Raw genomic sequence first — 14,193 nt, forward strand, 5'->3', positions numbered from 1 at the left:
TAACATCTCACATTTTTACTTGCCGCTTTGTGCCTTGGATGTTGTTTGGTTGCAATTATTTACACTTCACTGCTGGTTTTTTGAGATCCTAGCAAGAAATTCCACAGACAGCTGCAAAATATATCTTTAATCAATTTTAGGAAGGCTGATTCCCTAACTAACATATTTCTTCCAGCTAAGACACAGTATAAACTCTTCTGCAGATAGGGAAAAACTCTTCCTGACAAAATTGTTCCTTTCATGGATTGCGGTAGTGTTATCGTCGTGTGGTTCAGGCTAGTCTGAGCATTGTAATTTATGTACATTGGCCCTATCAGTACTGTGCTATCTTAGCCTCTGATTGCTTTTTTATAAAGAAACGTCTTGTGCCATTTTTTAAACTTCTCTGGGTGAGCCTGAGAGCCGACGTTGCTGGTTATGTTTTTTCTGTATGTGTCTATAAGCAGGAAGAATAGAACAAGGAGACAATATTTCTTGTGGGGGTTTTAGAGCAGCAATATTCCATAGTTAAATAACATCATTTGTTTTTTCATCATTCAAATGGTAATAGTGTAAATATTGCTGATACGATTAGATAAGTCGGTATATGAGGAAATAGTAGCATGTTTCTATTAGAGTTTTGTCTGCAAAATGAAGAATTCTCAAGTGTATTAGGATTAAAACAACCCGTGCAGATCAGAAGTTTTCAGATCCATGAGGTCTGATTCAGGCTTATCTCTTATTTCTGTAAACCTAATTTGTGTGCAAATTTTGTGCAGAAGATTTTGTATGGCAACAATTCCACTGTGAATTCATTTGAGGTAGTAAGGCCAAAAGGTTTTATTGAACTAGTACTTTTCTTCTAATTGTATTCAAATGTTCGCACGTTTAGGTGTTGAGGTAGGAGTTAGATCTAATTTGCCATTTAATTGCAAGTACATATTCATTTCTTTGCCTTGGTACTCACACAAATTTCCTTGTTTCCCTTATGTCTTTTCAGGTCAGGATCGCAGTGAAGCCACTTTAATAAAGAGGTTTAAAGGTGACGGTGTCCGATACAAAGCAAAACTGATTGGGATAGATGAGGTTTCTGCCGCACGAGGAGACAAGTTATGCCAAGACTCCATGATGAAGCTCAAGGTTCAGTGGAACTTTTAATGTTTAATATTCTGGAGTCAAGGGGAGCGAATTTCAGCTTGAACTTTTACTCATTCTCCTTCCATGACACTGAGTCACACTCTGGTTAATTATGTATTGAAATCAGTCAATTTTACATGAACTCCTGGCTGGTATTGCTTATCCCAGTTTAATTTTAATACATTATCTCTGAGTTCAGTAGTTATTCATGATTGACACCGCTGCAATTTATCCACAAATTATAAACAACACATCTGCAAATTGAATAATTTTATTATGCAAAGGGGAGGTAAAGCACTATGAAGAAAAATGGTGTATCCGAACATTTTGTATGGCAGTGCTAATCAACTACAGCCCTGCCTTTGATTGTTATCCCCTGTCGGGACAGGCAGGAAGGGGTGAGTGACAGTCTGGGGTGTAGGTATCCGGATACAGGGGGGACCAGTGTGCTCACTGGGAGGAGAATGTCTTGCACCTGTAATGGCAGGACTGACAGGCTACACAATCAGGAGGCAGTGCAGTGAGAAGACAGACGATAAAGAGGAGTCCCCAGAGTTCTGGGAAAGAAATGGAGCAGTGACAAAAGCAGATTTCGAGCAGACTGCAGAGAGTAGACTTAGAGAGTAAACTTAGAGTCTGAAAGCACTAGTGGTGTAGGTGGGTGAACTTTCTGAGGCATGCTAGACATCTCTCTCTGGCTCAAACTTTTCCTACGACCCTCAAAGAGCGTTAAGAGCTCTCTATAGGAAGCATCCATTATGTGGCCCTGGGAAATGTGGAAGAGCTGGAGTGATTGAGAAGGAAGGATAGGTTGTGGTTTTGGCAGTGCAGTTTTTTGGCCATTGGCTTCCCACCTGCACTGCAGGGTTACAAGCTAAGTCTAGGAGTAAACCCTCTGCAGGCTTTTTCCTTTTTTTTTTTTTTCCCCCCTTCCAGTCCTCTCCCCAGCACTCTACCAAGAGAGCTGATGGATTTCCCATTACTCATTTTTTTCAGGAGAAGAAATCACTAAATAATATCTTTTACACTACCAAGCAGCAGGGTTCCAGTCCCGAGGAACTGGGAGGAATTAGGTAGTTATTCATGAAGAAACAGCATGGGGTGACATGCATCTTATGGTTCAACAATCTAAAAGAAAGATCTGGTAGATAATTTACAAATCAGTTAGAAACATTTAACACAAGCAAAAAATAATCTATTCTAAAAGGTGCAGTGTTGATTTATCACATCTGCTTCAATATTCCTATCTGGTTTAATTGTATATTGGATATTTCTCATAATTTCATAGTTCCTAGAAGCAATTTGGGAGAGTTGTCACTGTTCTGCTGCACAGGCCTTTCTGTCTGTCCCCTCCATGGATGACCATTTCCACATCTCCCAGGTGCCCAATACCTGTTTGCAGAGTGGCGAGATTGATCTAAACAGTGTTGTGAGGTGACTAAAACTGTTAAGGGAAGGGAGCATTAGAAATTCATGTTTGTGTGTAAGGCAGCATAGCGTGAAGTTGTCTGCTCTGGAAATGTGTTGTCTAACAACATGAATTTTAAGGCCAGGCATAAAGTTTTGGGTGACTTTTGACAAATGACTCCATTTTTTCTCTTTAATTTTTATGTCTGTGTAATGAGAACACAGACCTCATTAAGATCTTCAACCACAAGTTAGTGGTTGTTAAAACATGTTGCAATTGCAGAGCACCAGCTAAAGGCTAAATATTTTCATTTATTTACTAGTGCAATTGATTACATTTGATCTTAGTATAGTGTTATTGGTCAGGACAGGCTCCCAAGAAGGTGAAAATAGAAGTTACTGTTATGCTTTGGGAGGATAATACGTGAGATGCGTATCAGCAAGTTCACTTACAAAATAAAAGCCTGAGATCAGGAAAAAACTAACCCTCAATACCAGGTTTTTACAGCAGAGGTGCAGTTTAATTTTGAGAAGAATATTCTTCTTCTATAAAAAGCTCAATTTGGTTATTCCAGGTAAGTGGAAGTAAGTTAAAGTTGTTGGTATTTTTTTCTTCACCGCTTGTTTTTTTCCTCTTGGGGGAAAAAAACCCAAAAAAAGACAACAAAACAGCTTATAGCTGGGAAAAGTGTGCTAGAAATGACCTTGAGGTTCCATGAAAACAAATTTCATGGAGGATTAGCTAGTACAGGCCTTGGAAGGGGGAGCATGTCTGAAGTGCTCTCTGGGTAGCATAAGGGATGTGGTACCTTGAGACAAGGGAGGAAGCCAGAAGTAAGAGGGGGACTTTTTCTGGAAAGCCCTTAAGTTTTCCTACAAAAGTGGTGAATTGTCAGCAAGCAAATCTTTGTGCTCTGCTGTGGCTCCTAAGAAGAGTAATGAAACCAGCCAAACTGTTCTTTGTTTCTATAGGGAATTGTTGCTGCGGCTCGTTCGAAAGGAGAACATAAACAAAAAATCTTCTTAACAGTCTCCTTTGGGGGAATCAAAATCTTTGATGAAAAGACAGGGGTAAGTAAAATCATCATGTAATGGAACAAAACTGAATGTTTTCTTGGATGTTTCTTTAAAAGCATTTCCTGGCTGAGCTTTCTCTCACCAATGTAAGCACACATGAAGCATCTGACAGGCTTGATAAATGGTTATCATATATCGGAGCAAGCCATTAGATGACTGAGGTGTAAAGAGTAGCATGGGGACATGGTTTATTGTAAAGCCTTGTCCTTGATATTTCTGCAGAACCACTTGAGAACACAGATGCTCCTTACGTGCATAAACACTCACAGTTCTGAGTCCAAAAAGTGGCGAGAAGGGATTTGTTTTCCTTCTGCCAGATAAAAAAATGTTTCTTGGAAATACCAGCCCACTGTTTGCAGGAGGCTTTGGCAGTCCGTGGTACAGGCTGGTGTCTGTGCCCATATGGGTGTTCTCATCCAGTCTGGGCCCAACTGCACCAGCCCTCTGGATGCCACTCAAGACTCCTTGGCAGTACCAAGTGACTTTTGAGAATCTAATGACAAGAGATTAGGATTAGAGGCTGGGATTGTCTTGCATTGGGCCCTTCGTGCCATGGGAAGCTGAGGAGAAGAAAACAAGCTGGAACAGGGAGCTGCAGACAACCCCAGGAGAGTGAAGCTTGTTTTCCCCGAGCCTGAGATAGATATGAGAGCCAAGGAAGGACACTGGGAGCTCCTGGGAGCGGCACACACTTCCCTGGGATTGCCCTGAAGATGTCCCAGGGGAATCCTAAAGCATTTCCATCAGGTCCATAATTCCAGATCAATGCAGTCATGGTCACCATAGTGCGATACACTCCTGTTAACAGCAGTGACTGTCTTCTGTCAGATATGCAGTAACCACAAGAATCAGAGCTTTTGTATCCTCAGTGGTAGGAAAAGTATATACTGTATGGAATTAGAGGTAAAAGAAACTGGAAAGTTTGAGGTTGCTGTTTGAGGTTTACCAAGCAGCAACTCATCCAGTAGCATCTGGTCGAGGAAGTTCCAGGAGACTTCCATGCCTTACACAGTTTTTGCCACAGCAATATCATGTTTGATTTTTAAAATTGCTCTGAAAGAAGAAACCTAAGCAAAACATTATACTACTTAGATATAAAGAGACAACACACAAACTGTTTTAATCCTAATTAAGAAGATTTTTTCAGCAGTTTAAGCTCTGCCTTGAATTTTAAAAAGCTCTTGATTTAATCTTTTGAAAGATTAACTATTTAACATGATGCCAGAAATAAAACCCTACTGATGATAGATGAAATTATCTTTGCCAGTTAATTTATATTATTAGAAAATCAATGTCATTGAGCTCACTGATACATAATACAAGTAGTTAGTAATGAAAAGCTCATTTGGAATGTGTTGTGTACAGCATGTGTAAAGTATTCATACAAAAGCAGTGTTTAAGAGAACATTGCTGCGGTTACAGCCTGTGCTCAGAAGACAGGAAATGTCAGGATTGGGGCTGCCAGTGCAGTTGTGGTTGGGTCCTCTAATAAATAGATGTTAGGGTAGTACTTAACTGTGTACTGACATACCTTTTTTTTTTTTTTGGCCGGAGAATACCAGCTTCTTTCAGTGTACAGAACAGAGTGTAATACACCGAACAATTTGGTAATATTTTGTTGTCTTTTTCATCTGCAAATTGCACTGAGGCCACAGTTACTTTCCTAAGACTACTAAAGTCTTTTCTTGGGAAAATAAGAAGAAAGAGAGAGATTTGTCCTGTGGCGCTTGTCTCTGGATGTTTCATGAACATAGGATTTATTTTCATAAAATAAAGAGGGAAAAGGGAATGCGTTTAGAAACAAAGGTGTGGTTTAGCCAAATTGCCTTTCCTACAGCGTCCTGCACACTCTCCTATCTGCAACTAGGGAGGTGGAGACGTGAGAGCAAGTCTTCTTCATTTCATAACTTTGACACCCCATACTCAAAATCCGACATAACTATATCATCCTTACAGTAACCCTGTCACTCACTCACTGAGGCTTAGACTGAAACCCTTAAATCCACCTTCCAGACGTCTGCCCGTGAGCTGCCGGAGTGATGGACAGGAGTATTGAGTTGTCCTTCTTGAAACAGGATTGTGACAGAGGGACGTGGGGAGCTTTCGACATCAGTTTTCAAATGTTTTTTTTGAAAGCAGGAGAATCATGCTTTCCCTGCCAAGCTTTTGAAGCAGGGGTGCATGAACTCCTCTGCCAGTTCTTCACAGCCACTATCCCTTCGGCTTTTTCCCACTGCACTGTGTCTCATCCATAAGGCTTTGGCTTATTGTGGTGTAATGTTAAGAGGTGTCAGCTGTCGTAGTAGTAAATAATACCGCCTGCGTAGTCTCACGTCGATGTCTGTGTGCTGAAGTCACCCCCAAAGAAAGCTGCATTACCGCTAGAGTGTGGAACCTCCTATAAGGCAAAATAAGGGCGATGCAATTAGGTGATGCAGGACACTGATAACCCCATTCTTGATTTCGAAGCAACAAGGAAAATCCCCCAAATTGGCAAAACTGTGGATGTATGATTGCTCAGCCTGGATCTTTTGATAGGAAGGAAGCAAAAGAAGTTGCAAAAAGGTTATGTTTTGCTCACACAGATTTTCTGATATCCGTGTTAAACTTAACGGTTTATAAAGTTGAGAGACTGATGTTCGGATTTGTGCAACAGGGAAAAAAATACACCCTTAATAGGAAACAGCCTGGGTAATCTCCTCCTTTCACAGCCCTTCCTGTCCCCCACAATGCTTTCTCCCTTAGTTGTGTTTCCATGATTTTGGAATTCCCAGAAGGATATTTTGGGCCACAGGGCTCATTTATTGTTTATTCGGAAAGGTTATTTATCTCTCTAGTGTGGCCTTTCTTCATTTTTATCATTGGCTATTGCTATCGTGTCTGCCACAGTGGCAGTCTGATATGATAGAAAAGAGAAAAAATATTCTGAAAAAATGTAGGCTTCTGTATGTTTAGTATCTTGTAGGCTACTATTGGATTTTAATTCATCACAATAAAAAATCAATTTGTAGCTCGAAACTAGCAAATTTTTTAAAATTGACAGTGTCATAGCTGACTTCATACATATGATTTAGGGGAATTGCTCCATAACTCATTACAGATGAAGGGCTGTAGTTGGGTTACTACTGAAAATGATAAGCAAGGCTTTTTCCCCTGTACTTTATAGCTCTCTTTAATATGTTCCAGAGCTAATATTCATCAAAAAATATTGATTTTAGTAATGCTATTATTCCAGCCATCAGGAATTCTGCTCTTTGAGTAAATTTATCCATGAAGGAGATTAGCTTGAAGGTGGAATATCATTTGGGAAGAATTTACCTCAGCAAGTAAAATACAAGAAGGATTTGCTGTGAGTTTGCACTGTAGATGCGATACAATTTAGTTCATCTATCGCACTGCAATAGAAATAACACCACTCCTCTCTTATATTTCATCATTCTGTTCCATGGATTAATCTAAATAGGTCCCTTCATAGCACTTTTGGAATTCTAGTCAAATTCTAGTGACAGGAGGGGCCCTGCTCAGCAGGTCACCCTGCAAGCCTGCAGTTTTCGTAAACTGTTCTATGGACCCACTCATCTGCTGGAGGAGCCACTCACGCAGGCAGACCACCACAAATTGTTCTGCTCTTAAGGCCCCAACATTAGCTGTATAATCCAAAATTGTGTTTATGAACAGGATGTTCTCTGGTTATATGCCAAAAATTGTCATTACACATGGGTTTTGACCCTGTTTTTTTCTTATAAATGTACCTTTGTCTACTGTCATATGTGGGCCATCCATCCCACTTGCCTTCTCCAGAATATGTTTGCCAAACATATACCTCACCTGAAGGAAATACTTTTTTTTTTTCTTTTATTAATGTAAAAAATCTACCACAATTATTACTGAACCCAGACTTTTTCTACCCAATGCCACTTCAGAGATATTGTGGCTGCATATTATATGAAAACAATTTTTGTCCATTTGTTCTGTCATATTCCCCCTGCATCCTGGTGACACCTGAAGTCGTCATCTTTCAAACACAGTATGGCACAAACTGAAATGTATTCTTCATTAGTAGACTTTCATAAGAGTTCTTCTATATTTTCAAAAGCCTAGTCTGTAGAAGGCAAAAATGCAAATAGTTGCATTACGCTGTTTCATATTCTCCTTTTCAGGATAGAACTTAGTGGTTAATATGCTCCTTAGAAAGCGACAAAAACCATAACTCTCAATATAGCAGGATATGCAAAATTTTTAAGGAACCATCATTGTTCATTAGCTATTTATGAGTATTATTTTGTTAATCACACACATCAGGCTATCTCCCTGTGATAGCTTAGTAATGCTTCATTAGATGTGCGTGACTAATATGGTCTCCATAAAGAGGCTGTAATTGTCTCATTGTTTATTTATGTAACAATAAATCTTTGTTTACTGTCGGTTACTTTCCAAAAATGTATTTAAAATACTTGGGAAGACATTTTCTTCTACATTCATGTAATGAGGTATACTTTTAAAGTCTTGTTCTTTCAAATTGCAAAATCCTGTTGACTTTAATGGAAAACCCAGACACTGTGAAAGATAGATTAGATGAAAGGAAAAAATTTCTATTTGGCTTTAAGTAAAGAATTATTTGTGTTAAAGCAAAATTTTGTATCTGCTTGTGGATATGCAAATTGCCAGAATATACTGCTATATATATTATATGTATAGCTCTCTATGTTCTATTGTTACAGATTAATTATCTAGATTCCACAGTTGTCCAAAAACCATGGTAGACCTATATCAGTATCTTGTTTACTGGTGAGAAATACCCTAAAGAGATGGATTGTAACCCAGCTGATGAAGATGACAGCCATTTCACCACTTTCTCTTATTTTGTCCTATGCAGCACGCTAAAAATGAGTTTTGTTTGCATTGTCTGTTACATACTTTGGAGGGATTGGTTAGTCTTTCAGAGATGTTGACCCATATATTTATCAAAATACAGGGCTTTGGCACAGCCTGTGGGATGGTAAAATTTCTAGGAATACTGTAAGCATCTGATGGGGTTACAGTATTGCAGAGAAGTGTTGCAGTGTGTTACTCATGTTTTATGAATTTAATCTGTAGCCATTTTCTTCAGGCTGTCAGTATGAAATCTAGGGAGGAAAACCATATGTATAAATATATGTATTTCATGTTGACTGTCTATTCTCGTTCTTGTTATCTGTCCCTTACGCTAACCTTTATTATCTTTGAGGAGCATTATGTGATTATGTGATGCTCATGCAGAACAGGGTTTACCTACCTGAGAAGTTGTTATTCAGTGAATAATAACTCACCGTTCCATGGAAGGGGGACGAGACCCTACCTGTAGCATTTCGTACAAAAAAATGAATTTGACTTTTCATGCTGGCCACAGAACTAGTGATTGTGCTTCTGCTTTAACTCTTAATGATGTCCAAATAAATAATGCGTGCAGCAGGTTGGTTATAATCCTGCTGGCCTCAGATTTTTCTTCTCTAGTGAGATAACGTTGTTGCTCTGATGTGATCCAGCCACTGTTTTAAGTGCCTACATCTTTCCCATCTTCCTGACCTTTTAAGCTCTCTTGACGTTATAATGCACAGATTTTTCAAAGTTGTTGCTAAGGCTTCTATAAGGCTTCTATAAAGCATTTTCCAGGTTGTTCTGAGACTTTATCAAGTTTGTGCTGATAACCCCTGGATTTGCTGCTCTTCTCCATTTGATGTGAATCATAGTGTTAGTTATGCTGATAGATTGCTAACAGGACAGCTGAACTTGGCTGAAAGAAAATTTTAGCAAGATTAAAATTCTCACTGTTGGCAGAAGATACCTCATTTAAAATGTACCAAAGGTACTTCTTGACTTTACTGGAAATCTGTTGGTTCTGGCATCCTTGACCAGAAATTGAGGTACAATTATGGATCTGTAGTTATTCCTTGAAGCACATGTGCTGGAGCAGATGAAATGTCAAACTGTCAAGTCTCTCTATCACTGAGCATCTCTGAATATTTAAAAATAGAAATAAAAGAAGGAATTAATTTTATCTGCTCTCTACTTGCTCTGCAGTGAGCAGGGGAGATGGCGTGATTCGTTCATTGAATTTTGGTGTTTGCCAGAGCGTGGTCTTGGCCAGGAGATTGTTAATGGTCCCTGCCTGGGGCTCCTTCTAGCTCCAGGCCAGAAGCTCCCAGAGGTGGGTTTTGTCCTCTTCATTTCTTTGAAACTTATCTTCCCAAAGTTCCTCTTCATGGCTGATCTCAGGTGGAGAACCTCATTAGCATTGTTAATTTATCAGGTGATTTTGAATAAAGTCCTTCTTCCTGGCCTCGCTGACTGTCCTCTCTGGATTTTACCTCTGTGTTTCTAATTTCTCTCTCCTGCAGTTTTCATCTGGGATTTCCTGGATGCTGTCTGCCTTGATCTCTTTCTTCCTGCTATACTTTTTATCGGTTATTTCATTCGCAAATGTAAATTTGGTTATGGTGTCAAACCAAATGATGCTAGCCCTGTTTCCTGTTCAAATCTTGACCTGTCTGTCCAGCCCTCTCCTTACACATCTAGCCAACAGTTCACGCTTAACGTGGCTAAACCGGGCCTTTTAATCCTGACTCCCAAAGGTCTTTCTCTGACCTCCTTTTCAGAGTGCTGAGGGAAATATCAGCATCATCTGTTATTCAGCCCTGTAAATTCAGCAGCCTTTTCAACTCAGTGTTGTTTTTGATTGTCACATCCAGAGTAACTCCAGATCTTGCAGATTCTTCTTAACTGCTCTGAAATAAAGCATTTATCGTCATGCTTACAGTTAAAACACAGTCCTGCCTCTCTCCATCTCGTGTCTCAATTCTTATCCTTTTCTTGTCCTTGACAAATGTGACTTTTATTTTTGAAATCCATCGTGACTGCCAAGATTGCTGTCTCAACTTATTCTTTTGATCATGTCATACATCTCTGCATTCCTACGCTGAACCTGCCTTCTCTATTTTATCAGCCCATTGCCTAACTGTTTATTCCCAAGCTCTTCATGCTGACTTTACTCTTCCAAGGAATCATTCCACAGTGCCAAATTTCCTCATTTGTTTATTCAGTTTTCAAATAAACAACTCTGAGCCTTTTCCCCTCCTGCCCATCATACTTTGGAGGAATTCTTTGCACATATTCATGCAGTACCCCCGTTTTTTTTCTTCAAATCCCTCTTTAGAACACTCGTGTGCTAGAAACTTGTTCAACTGAATGGCGCTGAGTCTGCTGGTACCCTGTGATCGCAGCCTGTCACGCAGGTCTGTGCTGCCTCTTGCAGTCACCCTCTTGTCATTTGCCTGGGATGAGGACAGCCCATCTAGTGCGTTGTAGATCCAGCCCTTGAAATCATTTTTCTGGCCATCTTGTCGTTTCTGTTGTGGCCTGGCAGAGCTGTGGCTTGGGGAATGGTTGCTCAGGTCGAATCAACCATGCCTTCTACCGTGTCAGGCTGGCATTTCAGGGGTGAGCTGCCTGCAGCCTACTCGCCCGGGAGGCAGGGACAGAGGAGCGATGGAGGACATCTGCCAGGGCAGTGAGTGAAGGACTTCTTCATGCCATGGGTTTATGAGGAGGAGCTACTGTGGTCATGAGTCTCACAGGTGTTCCAAGGGGCATCTGGCCCTTAGCTTTCAATGGTTGGAATTAAAGTATGAACTCTCTGGGATTACCTTTTACCTTTTGTGGTTTGATTTAATCAGAATTATCTGTTTATAGGAACTTTTTGTCAGAAATGTTGGGTCTTGGACCATATTGAGGACTTCTAAGGACCACAGTGATAAAAATATTACTTAATAACAATAAAGAATATACTGAAAAACAGCAAAGCCAAATTTTGCATGTACATTTGAAAATGGTGACAGCTGGGGCCTTTCTTATGCGCTATGGGAGTTGTGTGTGTTGTCAGCAGCTTCTGCCTGCGAAAGAGCCCTCTGTCCAGCTGGGAGTCTTGCTCTGTTGCTTGTCAGTTTTCCGTCTTTCTACTTGTAAATATGAATAGTAAGAGATGGCATTTACTGTTCTACATGCAATAAATACATCTAATTAGAATACAGCAGAGTAGGAGACTTAAAAACCCTACGTATTACTCTTAAAAGGTATTTATAGTCTTCTGATACTTCAGAAGGGAAACAGTAACACATTTCATAAAGACCATTTGACAGGTAGCAAAATGCAAATGTCAAAGAGCCTACTTCCATAATTACATCCCCTGTTGACTATTGTAATTCATTTCTTACTGGCCTTCCAAACTGTGCCCTAGACAGTTTGGATGGTTCAGAGTGCTCCACTGGGATTTTTAATAGCCACAAGCTCGTAGAGATACATTTTATAGACGCCCAGTTTGCTGTATGAAGATTGTAAAAACCTTATGTATTAGTTCGGTTTTTGTCACTGTGAAAAAAAAAAAAGGATCCCAAAAGGCAAAACTCAGATGTGATTTTGCACATTGTGAATTCTGAGTGTTTTGGGATCAGGAGCTTTGGTTTGAACCTTACATCTTTCCTCCTGACGCTTGGCAATACAGAGGAAGGCTGAAATTTCTCTCTCTCATCTGGCAATACTCTGATCTAGAGCTGAGTTCAGCCTTCTTGTAGTGAGTATCCGCAGGAACTGCCTTGTAATATTTCTGACACTAATTGGCATGAAGATAAAATAAAGCTATTGCAAATGTTTTATCCAAACCAAAATAATTTGTGGGAATTTGTCGTAGTTGTATTTTTCGGTGTGAAAAGGGTAAAAGTTGATTGCTTTCAAAAAGGCAGAAAATGAGATTTTATTACTTTAGTGATGGTCTCATTTGGCTGTATATGGCCTCCTGTTGTTTAATCAAGCACCCCAGGATGGATTTAAGAGGGAGGTACTGCTACATGCACTGTATATTATGGTATGGGGAACCTCACTATGTGCATATTCCCACTTGCCATTTGGCCTCCATTGCATGTGGGATGGGTCTGTAGATCTGCTGTAGTAAAAAATACTATGTAAACACTTCCAGTATCATTTAGCTTTAATGTTTGGTACGCTCAAGCAGAATTTGGGGTGAATTTTACTAAAACTTGAAAGTCAACTTTTGGTTATAGAAATTTTTGTTGTTATGGATCCTGTTATATGTCGTTAGGCATTCCTCCAGTGAGGTGGTGTCCCATGGCAGAAAACTCAAAGTATAGGGTTTCATTGGGTTTTTTGCCTCTAATCACTAGGCTTCTGTGATTCAGATAAATAAATTAGGATATGAAAACCACATTGTAGTCCTACTGACTCTAGCTCTGGTTTTGCCTTATAGAAGAGCACCCAAAATAGAGTTGCTTAGAGCGAGGGAGTTGTTTGCAAATACTGATATTTTTAAGCCAGGTTAATGCATTAACTAGAAAAATGAAAGAAAAAACACTAGACAAAGATTTCAGGCCCATTTTTAGCACATGCTCAATTGTAATGGCTGGATTTCAAATTGCTCAGGAAAGGATTTAGCAAGAGAAATGCTGACATAATAATAGCGCAGGCGGCTGAGATGCACCGAAACCTCCCTTGAGAGCAGTGGGGGACCTTCAGCGGGTGCCACAACAGAAAGTTACGTCCCTCTTTGAAATCCGCTGTTCATTCCTCTTGGAGATGGCTGGAAGCATTACGCCCCAGGTGTGCCGGTGATTTTCCTTCGTATTCAGTGCATTTTATCTGGTAGGCTGCTCTGCAATTTTCCCTTCGCCCTGGTAATAGCAATTCTACTGACGATGCTTCTGAGTTCCTGTGCTAACTCGTAGGCTGTTTAACCTCTCCTATTGCTGGGGTCAGATGCAAGGGAGACAGATGACCTTCGCTGTCAATGTAATGGCAGAGGGAAACTACAGGAAGGTTTACTTTTAAAGTTACCTGGAGTTTGCGGGATGATAGGAATAGATCTCTATTGGCAATCAAATCAGTGGATGATGTTCTGCCCTCAGGAACACGGTTGTGTTTACAGGCAAGTCAGCAAGAGCTTTGTTCAGTCCAATAGTGCAGGGGGACGAGTAAATGCCTTTTCTTCCACTTAGTCCACGTACTAAGTGGCCCTGTGGAAGGAGAAGAGGAGGAAAGACAGTGGTGTCCACTGGATGCTCTTATTCGTGCTGTTGCCCAACACAAATACCTGCTTTTATCCCTGTCTTTCAGTTGAATAAGTAATAAATTTCAGATACCAACAGGTCTTTGCTTAATATATAAATAACTGTTCATAAAAGTTGTCTTCCTAAATGAGATAACTGTACTCATAACCTTTCTGGTTTATGCACTGTATGCTCAGCATGCAGGCAACCATGTGTCGCAGAGCCTGCGGGCTGGAACAGCATCTCCCGTTGTGCTACCCAGCACCTGGAGGTAATGGTGGAATTACAGCAGTGCCTAACATGTCCCTCAATTGTAGCACTCCTCTAGAAAAAGCAGTGTTTAATGGACTCTAGCTAGCTCTACTGTTAATACTTTTTAATCCTTTGTGGTTCCCATCCTAAATCTGCATGATTGTACTCCCAGCGAAGCAAGCAGCAACATTCCTGCAGACTTTAATGGCAGCGTTGTGAAAGAGGTGAGGCAGAGCACTAATTAATTTGA

At 40.2% G+C, this 14,193-nt stretch overlaps 1 protein-coding gene across 18 annotated transcripts in view; it reads left to right on the plus strand.

Moving 5' to 3' along the window:
* The window catches only part of DAB1 (DAB adaptor protein 1), a 467,469-nt gene that overhangs the window by 403,428 nt on the left and 49,848 nt on the right, over nucleotides 1–14,193 (plus strand). For all 18 annotated transcript variants that reach the window (XM_075759288.1, XM_075759286.1, XM_075759294.1 and 15 more), the window contains 2 exons: nucleotides 980–1,119; nucleotides 3,496–3,594. In XM_075759288.1, the coding sequence (XP_075615403.1) occupies nucleotides 980–1,119; nucleotides 3,496–3,594 (239 nt within the window). The remainder of the gene's footprint in view (nucleotides 1–979; nucleotides 1,120–3,495; nucleotides 3,595–14,193) is intronic.

The sequence above is a fragment of the Balearica regulorum genome, chromosome 8 (genome assembly GCF_011004875.1).
Source record: "Balearica regulorum gibbericeps isolate bBalReg1 chromosome 8, bBalReg1.pri, whole genome shotgun sequence".
NCBI classification, from domain to species: Eukaryota; Metazoa; Chordata; class Aves; order Gruiformes; family Gruidae; genus Balearica; species Balearica regulorum.